This window comes from Sinocyclocheilus rhinocerous, unplaced genomic scaffold (genome assembly GCF_001515625.1).
Source record: "Sinocyclocheilus rhinocerous isolate Xijiao unplaced genomic scaffold, SAMN03320098_v1.1 scaffold318, whole genome shotgun sequence".
NCBI classification, from domain to species: Eukaryota; Metazoa; Chordata; class Actinopteri; order Cypriniformes; family Cyprinidae; genus Sinocyclocheilus; species Sinocyclocheilus rhinocerous.
In genome coordinates, this window is record NW_015634014.1 from 7,596 (window position 1) to 17,887 (window position 10,292).

Genomic DNA, 10,292 nt, shown 5'->3' on the forward strand with positions numbered 1-10,292 from the left:
TGTCTGTGAAGGTAAACTGCTGGGAAATAAATCGCATGTTTATTTTAGATCTGTTTGGCAGCAGCAATATACAGTAAATAAATCAATAAATGCACTGCTCTGTTGTCTCCTCTGAGGCTGGGACTCTAAACAGTGTTCTGTGCTCGTCTGTGCAGACAAAGACAGAACAGTTAGTGTGTTTTGCTCAAACTTTCGCCATGGCATTAGAGCTGGTTCACCGTTGTCACTTGCGAAAACACAATAACAGCCGCCGTGGGTGTAAACTTACAGATTAAGGGCGGTAATATTATAATGAGATCCCTTTGCCACGTCACCAAGGGAGCGAAATCAGACGCGCTCGTTGGTTAATCTTTTTCACGTTTCCTTGGTTGGTAGATGCACCGGGGACCTGATTATAGCACTTAAAACCTGGAAAAGTCAGATTTTCATGATATGTCACCTTTAAATTTCTGAGTTGCAATTGCGAATCCAATTCTGTGGAAGCTCACAATTCTCACAATTTCTTACAGTTGCAAGTTTATCATGCAATTCAGAATTGTGAGATAGAAAGTCGCAATTACCTTTTTATTATGTATTCAGTGTGGCAGAAACAAGCTTCTATAGTTTATTGTTCTTGTTGTCATTGAAAGATTCTATCATCTATGATTTAAAAATGAAGTTCACAGATTTTCGAGTGTGAGTCTTGCTGTCATATTGCAGGGCATTTCCCAGCGTTCAGCCGGCAGGGTGATGTTTTACTCGACAGAGGAACTGAATGTGACAGCGGCCTCCTGCCTTGAGTCTCATCTGAGTCTCAGACTCCAGTTCTTCTGAAAACTCGACTGTTTGCAGAGAAATATAGAGCTCACGAGATCTATACTCTCCCACATCACTGAGCCCAGACAGAAATAACAACAAACACTGACCCCTGTAACCCTGAGAACACACACTTCAATAACTTATCAAACAAATCAACTTAACCTGACCCTACAAAGCAGCGGAATGTGTCAGAAAACTGTAAAACTGCGAATCAAACAGTCTTTTTGTTCTGCCAAACGCACTTTTAATCCTTCAAAACAGTGATAATTGTTTGACAAGAAAGACAGAATAGACACAGGTCTGGATAAGCAGGAGGACTCTGACAATCTGCCATCGGCTTTGAGGGATATTGAGCTTGTATCCGCATCAGCCCTTCGCTTTCACGCTCTGTTTGGAATCTGTGTTTCAAAGAGATAAGTTTGCTGTTTGTCTCGAGGCGCTGTATTCAAAGATGCGCAAACGCGCGTCTGATTCATTAACACGAGCCGCGTCAGGGCGCTTCTCACAAAGCAGCGCTGTTTAACTTCCAACACCCACATCGCGAAAGTTCATCTCGTCAGAACTGGCAGCGTTTCCGCGATTGTCGACGCGTTCTGCGCTTTGATCCGCACGGAAAGGCTCTTTTTGGGAAAGTTGGTGATCAGACGCGCCTGACGGACGCAAACGGGACACAGTTACACTGTACGTCCTCCTGAATTAAGCAGAAAATCAACACCAACATCTAACCTGATCTCTCTCCCCTCTGTGACAACGCAACGCGAGCCATCGGGGAGGAACTTTACGCTCCTGCTTTGAGTTTGATGGCGCTGAGATCCCCGCAGCCATGCGCAATTCACGACCCTCACCCGGCGCGTCAATACGATAAAGCCCTGGCGCAGAACGCTTCAAATTCTTCGCTCGATACAGACGCGGCGCATCCTCCCTCTTGACACGCGAGATCCTCGTAATCCCCGCGCAGCTTTAATTCCTGAGAGCCGTTCCCATCCCATCCGCCCCTGCGGCGAGCTCGTGAGGATGAGGATGATGCCTGTGCATTGTACTGGCATTGATACGCTACATCACACGTGCATTATGCAGAACGCGCAAACACGCACGCGTGTTGTTTTTACAGGACAAGCGCATCATAAAAGCCTCATTCTGTTTATTTTACCTCATGCTCCATTTACAGCAGATGGATGTCATTTCAAAACTTTTGGGGGAAAAAATAGGCTACACTGCATTTCTGGGATCTTTATGTTGATCTAAATGAAAAAGTGAATTTGTGAGTCTCATTATGGTTTTATGGTGTTGCCTATTTATTTTTTCTTACAGCGTCCGTATACAGTATATGGGTCAGTCTCAGAATTTATCTTTGTTCCTCCCCTTTGTATTCAACCTTTCTGTGACAGACATTAACCTTTACAAATAATGGTTTGATCTTTTTGACATCATGTTATTGTTTTTTTTTGTTTTGTTTTATCAGTGTTTCATTGTGAATGCACTTATATAATTCCAATAGTTAAACACTTTTATAATGAAAAAAAAAAGAGTAATGATATGAGAGTTTGAAAGAAAAATAAATATATATTTTTTTATTTCAGTTGTGTTTCTCTGGAAATTTGAGTGTGAAAATTCAGAAGAAACCCTTTCAGATAAAAAAAAAAAAAAAAGATCCATAATGGTCATTATACTCATGGTTAAATCTTCAAAGAGTTTAACGTGTTGTATCACAAGATAACATTTGATATAACAGATGAAATAGGGCGCTGATCATATTTTAGTGTTACATGCAGAGCTTTCAAGTAAAGACCATACTTAAAGGGTTAGTTCACCCAAAAATGAAAATTAGCCCATAAATTACTCACCCTCAAGTCATCCTAGGTGTATATGACTTTCTTCTTTCAGACGAATCCAGTCGGAGTTATATTAAAAATTGTCTTCGATCTTTCAAGCTGTTTCATGGCACTCAGCGGGTGTTGCATGCTTCAGTCCAAAACAAGTTAAATAAAAAACGCCCATCCATAAAAAAAAAGTGTCTCACATGGCTCCGGGTGGTGAACAGAAGCCTTCTGTAGCGAATCGATGCGTTTTTGTAAGAAAAATAATCCATATTCAAAACTTAATAATCATTTTAATGTAGCTTGTACTCACTGTTGTAAAAGGAAACAGCTCCGGGCGGATGACGTATGAGGTCGGCGTTGCACATGCGCCCGCCCGGAGCTGCTTCCCTTTACAACAGCCATGTGAGACACTTTTTTTTTTATGGATGGGCGCTTTTTATTTAACTTGTTTTGGACTGACGCATGCAACACCCGCTGAGTGCCATGAAACAGCTTGAAAGATCGAAGACAATTTTTAATATAACTCCGACTGGATTCGTCTGAAAGAAGAAAGTCATATACACCTAGGATGACTTGAGGGTGAGTAATTTATGGGCTAATTTTCATTTTTGGGTGAACTAACCCTTTAAATGTATATACAAGAATTTTTAAAGCCACCTTTTTTCTAATTTATTAAATGTACTAATTTAATTTTTTTGTATATTTAATGTTGTGCAAGTGTTTTCTTCTGTGAATTGCGCTGGTGTTTTGAAGCTCAGTCCAGCGGTCTGATTCACTCAAAGGTTCTTGCTCTGAATCAATTTCAGAACAAGGTCCCGCTCGTGGCGAGTGAAAAATGGACTACAGAGAGACTCTAAATGGTGGCCATCAATAAACGTGCGGCGCTTTGCTTTGCATTCATCTTCCCCCCTTAATTTGTTTTCCAGACATCAGTCCCTCGGCTGCTGACCTTTGAGAGAGACGCTCCTGAAGCAGCAGATAGAGTGAGACGCTTCCCGCCGAGAGCGCGTGTGTTTATGAAGTGCTGGCGGGAAACAATAGACTGAAGCAGCGCATTTAACCACCGGAGCCCTGCATCTCACACAGACACGCTGCTGGAGTCATGTTCCTACAGTAAAACAGCAGCTGCTAAGAACCTGAGGGTCATTCTCAGGAAAACCCCCGCCATTTGGTCCTTGAAAATGTCAGGTTTTTGTCATTTTATCATTTCATTTGAAAAGGTTATTCAGATTAGTGGTCAGCATATTTAGCTATAAGTGTTTACAATGGCTAAATGTGTGAGTACAGCATAGAGCACAATATGCATGAACAAATTGACAGGGGGGGGGGGAAGCATTTAAAACAAAACTACACATTGAAAGCATAGGCAAAAATATAGGCAAGTTGATTTTTAATATTAGGCTATATAGCCAAGTTCCATGACAATGAACTGGACATGCAAATTGGATGATATCTCATTGAAAACGTTAAATTTAGAGGTTAAATTTATTCATTAGGTTCATTATTCTGTTGCAGATAACACACAAATTGTGCTGTTTCTTGAGAATGAGTGTTTTACATTTTTCTGCAGGTTTTTAAACATGATCTTCAGCTGCATCTCAAAGTCTGGCACATTGTGATTTCTTTCAGTCGACATCAGCTTAAAATATATTGGTCACATTTGCAACCTCTGAGGGGAAAAAAATCATGCATATCAGCACAAAATCAACCAGTTTCATACATGCCATTGCTCTTTTCTTTTCATTTTTACTGTTTGTTACAGAACATGATCGGTCAGTGACTAGATCAGTATTAGAAGTTATTATTGGATTTCATATAGTATTTCCAATTCAAACAATAGAAGAGTTCAAAATGACCCAGTTATATATTAATGATATTTCACATTTTTCAATTTTCAGTGTTATTTCAGTTAACTAAAAGCAAAACTAAAACAATTCTACACTTGAAATAACATTTCTGCAATCTTTCCAGCTGTTGCCAAGGCCACTGTTTCTCATTTAGTTAAACTTGATATACTAAAATAACTAAAACTGAAATAAAAGTTACTAAAAAGTATATATATACAGCTATGGAAAAAAAATCAAGATACCACTTGATAATTCTCAGTTTCTCTGGATTTACTAGGAATGGGTTCTAGTAAAATGATAATATTTGTTTTATTCCATAAACATCGCATTTCCATCTTTTTCAAAAATTACAAAATCATCCCCTAAATTAATATGAAAACTGAAAATATAACACAAATTAATTCAAAATAATCTCATTCACACAAAAATAACACACTAACTGAATATGAATGCGCGAATGAAACCAGACACCAGAGAGAAACATATTGCAACAAAAGAAACGATTTATTTGGAATATGCATTACCAGTACAAATTAAGAGACCAAAAAACCTACACCTTGTTAGTTTTTCTTCACAAAAACGAGTTGGAATCAAAAAGACAATAGTTTGCTGTTCCATTGTATTCCTTTTATACATATGCAGAGATCTTAAAAGTTAAAACTTGACAAGAGGACGTCTCTGCGCTTGATATAAAAAAGAAGAAACATTCAAAAACACTGCAGGAGTTTAAAGAACAAAAGACATGCAACAAAGTAAACATTTTGATGTCTTACAAACCGCTGTATATGCAAAAACTAAAAGCATCATTACATGAGGCTTTTGTGAATACGGTGCTGCTGAGGTGCGATCTGCTCCGGCGATGAGACGGCAAACCAAAGAAAGACAATGACCCACACTAGCTAGAGCTCCAAAACCTCTCTACATGTCTCATTCTCAATCAACTGAGCAACTGTCAGGAGCAGAAAGCCTGCGCTCATCACAGCGCTTCTGTAAAGACCTAATCATTTTAGCCGTTGTTATGAAAAGAGCAAAAGAAGAGTAAAGGTGCACATCTACATATAGAAGCTAGCGCGCATTCACATTATGCTTGCGAGAAATCAAATATATGGCCGTTCGTATATGAAATCAGAAATGAGAATCGGCTATTCACAACAGGAGGGCATCAAAAATATATCCAAACCGATTTCTGCATTTGTGTGCCATCGTGAGCTTTTCCTTTCTTCTCAAGAAACACCAGTGGATTTTTGGTTTCAGGTATAACGCGCCGGGACGCTCGTGAGAAACGCATCCCAGATTTGACACAATTTACAGCATGAAGGATGTGATGTGAACGGAAGAGCGGACACGCCTGTGGTTTTTGGTATCAAGGTCGCCCAGAGAGAAGGCTGAGGTGGAACGAAACCGGAAAACAAAGCGATTTCACATTTGGGATTGGTTCACTTCTGATTGCCTTTTATTGCATTCTGATGATGATGATGATATATATAAAGGGATTTGTGTGTCTGTACATAAACATCAGACAAAAATTCATCAAGATTACATGAATAAACTGAAGCGTGACGCATGTGAATCTTATTTAAAATGCAAAATAATGATACCGTTGTGCTAATAACCTTCAGAAATGAATATTTCGATATCTATGTCTAAACCGCATTGCCTTTATTTCTCACTAAAGCAGGGAAATTATGATCTTCCCTTATGTACACAAACCAAATATTCCGCGATTCAAAGCAAAGGTTATTAGACGAACAGAAATCTAGTTCAGCTCAGACGCAGTGCAACCTGCTTTTTCAAGCACAATTCTATTATAATGTAAAACGAGCTCCTAAAGTGATGTTTAAAAGTACTTTGGCACTATGGTAAAATTGCAAAAATGTTTCAAACATAACGTGATGTTTGTTATGACGATGAAGGCAGGGTCGACATACAGTATTAGATGCATGTGTCTAGTCTAAAGGTCCTGTTGTCTCGGTCTGGATGTTTGAGAGGTAGCATGAAGAAGTTTGATGATGCTCTCTGTGTGGTGCGGGGATGGAGACAGTCCGTGTGTGTGAGGATCAGTTAGAGGTGTCGGAGTGAACGCTTCCGGGTCCTTCTGTGGGGGAGGTGACGGAGGACGGGGTGGTGGGGTCCTGCCAGCCACCGTTCGCCTGACGGAGAGACAACACACATACACACACACACACACACACACACACATGCCATGAGTGAACAATCAGGCACATTTTGTGTCATATAAAAAATTGCAAAAATGATCTCAGTGTGTAGAATGTGTCATTTTTATCAAATGACTAAAAATGAAATCATTCATTTTTTTTTACTGGAAACGTTGAATAGATTATTTTTATTACCAAAAATAAAAGAGTGATGTGCGCTACATAAACTCTCATAGGTCAAAATGACCCAGCGATCGGATATATTTATGACATTTTGCATTTTTAAATAAAGCAGGATGTTTTACCAGGGTTATTAAAGTGGACTAAAACTAAAACCGTAAAAAAAGTTTAAATTTTTTTAATTAATTTTTTTATTAAAAATTAAAAAAAAAAAAAATATATATATATATAAAAGTGTTATGTTTATTCCTTGTTGAATAAATGTAACAATTATTTATTTATTTAAATACAATTTATTTAAATTTTATTTAAAAAAAATCTACATTATTCAGAAAGGACACATTTAGGTTTCTTGAGCAGCAAATCAGCATATTAGAATAATTTCTGAAGGATCATGTGACACTGAAGACTGGAGCAATGATTTAGTTGGCAGTGCTGGTTTCTGTCAGTCTGAAATGATTACGTCCTCAGAAAACAGGAATCAGCGTGTAAGAGCTCTGTGTGTGATGCCTGTCATTTATACTGACACACACACACACACACACACACACACAAATACTGAGAGGCAACAAGAGAAAAGAATCAAGACTCCCAGAATAAAACAGGAATCAGTGAAGGACACTGAGAGAATGAAACAGAATAAAAACACCGAGACGCAGCAGAATCCATCACTAATCTCACAGACAGCAGTGAAAGCAGCGCTTCAGACATTAACTCTATACATAAACCCAATATAAGAACAGAAGAAATGTGTTAAATGCTGCTGGTGAATGCATGCTTTAAACCAACATCAACGTCATCTCTGTCATTTGTGTGCCACTAATGCTTTCTGTTTCTCAATTTCACATACACCGGCCCCCAAACTATCTGAACACTTCAGTCACAATTAAAAATGCATGAATGTCATTGCATTAGATAATAAAATATCAAAGCAAGTGTCATTCATTTTAAGGAAAGACACAGTACAAGCAAAATGAACTGCGCCACTTTGGCTGTGTAACGCATTTGTGAGGTGAACTTATCTAATGCAGTGACATTCAGACATTAATAACTGTCACTTAAGTGTCCAAATAATTTGAGCAAATGTGCATGCGTGATATTTCAGCTCTGAATGGATGAGCCTCATTTAAATCTCAAATTAGCTGATATATGTGCTCCTGTGAACAGTCATTTTATACTGATGCAATAATTTGCAACAAAACTATAAATAACACTCAGGATCACACATCATCTGACTAATTAATATCAAAGGATAAGGATGCATGTAGATCAAATGCTATTAAATAATTTAATAGAGACAGCATTCACGCTTTCAATATATAATAGTTAAAACAGTTTAGATTTTGAATTTGCATTCATTATGTAAATCATTTTAAGATTTAATTAATTTCAAGTACACTTTTTGTAACAATATTATGGACAATATTATACACTACCATTCAAAATTTGGGGTCAGTAAGATTTTTAAAAATGTTTTTGAAAGTCACGAAGGTTGCATTAATTTGATCAAAATAAATAAATAAATATACAGTAAAAACTGTAAAATTGCAAAATATTATTACAATTTAAAATAACTATTTTCTATGTGAATATATTTAAAAATGTAATTTATTCCTGTGATCAAAGCTGAATTTTCAGCATCATTACTTTAGTCTTCAGTGTCACATGATCCTTCAGAAATCATATGCTGATTTGCAGCTCAAGAAACATTTCTGACTATTATCAGTGATAAGAGGTTGCAGATTAATATTTTTGTGGAAACTGTAAAACATTTAGTTTTTCCGAATCCATTAATGAATAGAAAGTTAAGAAAACAGACAGCAGTTATTGGAAATAGAAAAAAAAAACTTTGCAACATTAAAAAATGTCTTTACAGTCACTTTTGATCAATTTAATGCATCCTCATTGAATAAAAACATTAATTAAAAAAAATCGCTGCCCCTTATATTTTTAAACATAAATATAATATATTATATTTTATTATATATTTCTAAACTTGACCATGGGAACTGTGTATATTATGCAATTCATTGCGATTCAAAACAAATGTAATGATTTATTCAGTGTGAATGCTTTGTACGGTATTAAATGCGTTTTGAAAGCACTTGATGTGAACCGAGCGCTGTTCTGTGTGTTTGTGCATCACAGACAAGCCCACAATTCTCCACAAAAAAAAGCAGGATGGGATTTGCATTCGTGCTTTTCCCGCGAATATGCTTGATCTCATTAACATATGGCCGGCGGAGCGCCGCAGAACGGGAGCGGGACAGAGACGCTGACCGGCCTCCCCCTCTCCTCCTCCTCCTCCTCTCTCGTTCTCGGCTCGGCTCGCTGTCAAGGCCATTAGCTCGGCAGGAACCTGATCTGAGCAATGTGCTTGGATTGCTGTCCCAAGTCCACACTCCGCTCCCCGTGTGTCTGTCGTATTGATTTTCCCCTTTACCACAGGGCTTGTCGCTGTGAATGTTCTCGGCGCGCCAAGTTGCCAGCAGCGCCCCTCCCTTCCCGAACACACAGGATGTCCTCCTACGAGTGTTTTACCATAGGCGCGCGGCTGTATTTTTAGCGCCGAGTGTTTTTGTGCACCGCCCTTGGGGGGATAATCAGGGTCGGGTGACTTTGGGGCACGGCGAGGGGCCATACATTTGCAGCCGGTGTCACCTGTTCCCGTCAGCGGGGCGCGTGGCTGCAGGTGCCGGGCCGATCTGATTGGATGTGATGGGCTCAGACAGACGCGGGGCCACTCTCGTGTCCACGTCTCGCTGGGCAGCACGCCGCCCGTGGCGCTCGCGACACACAGGCAATCAACTAAGTGACCACGATTCCCAGACAAGTCACACTAAGTGGCATTCTGAGCCCTATGGCTTTGAAATAATTGGTAGAGGGCAAAACAAGAGGAAGGGGGAAAAAAATAAGTGTTTTTTCTCGCCTTACATTGATGCCCTGCGGACTGTACATCTGGTTTGCTGCGAGGCCGTCACTGTATCCTCCTGTCTGGCTGATAACATGGCGAAGGGTATCCACCTGAAACACCGCAAAAACAACACGGCAAGGTCAGAGCGCACGAGACGCGAACGCAAGGTCGCAAACAAAGCAAAGTCAGACGACACGACAAAGATGAAAGCAAGGTCAAAGAAAGCAAACAACAATAAAAGACGACACAACGACAGACGTACAAACACATGATGACACGCGAACAATAAAACACATTACAAAGCCTGTCTCATCATGGCTCTGTTCTAAAGCCTAGTGAGCTGCCTACCTAGACAGCATTCTCCATATGCTGCCTTATAAGATTCCTTATTTGGGGTAGTAGCATTGTGGACATTAGAATGCATTAGAACAAAAATTATCCAAAACTTCACTCTAAAAAATGCTGGGTTAAATATAACCCAGCACTGGGTTAAAAAGGGACAAACCCAGCTATTGGGTTGTTTTGACCCAGCGGTTGGGAACCCAACCGCTGGGTCAAAACAACCCAATAGCTGGGT

General features: G+C 39.3%; 1 protein-coding gene across 1 annotated transcript in view; it reads right to left on the bottom strand.

Moving 5' to 3' along the window:
- Positions 1–4,993: 4,993 nt before the first annotated feature.
- LOC107745027 (pre-B-cell leukemia transcription factor 1-like) overlaps positions 4,994–10,292 on the bottom strand; it is an 83,594-nt gene continuing 78,295 nt past the window's right edge. Inside the window, exons 7-8 of the mRNA XM_016558856.1 lie at positions 9,736–9,825; positions 4,994–6,615 (exon numbers count right to left, since the gene is read on the bottom strand). Coding sequence (XP_016414342.1) covers positions 6,523–6,615; positions 9,736–9,825 — 183 coding nt within the window. The 3' untranslated portion in view covers positions 4,994–6,522. The remainder of the gene's footprint in view (positions 6,616–9,735; positions 9,826–10,292) is intronic.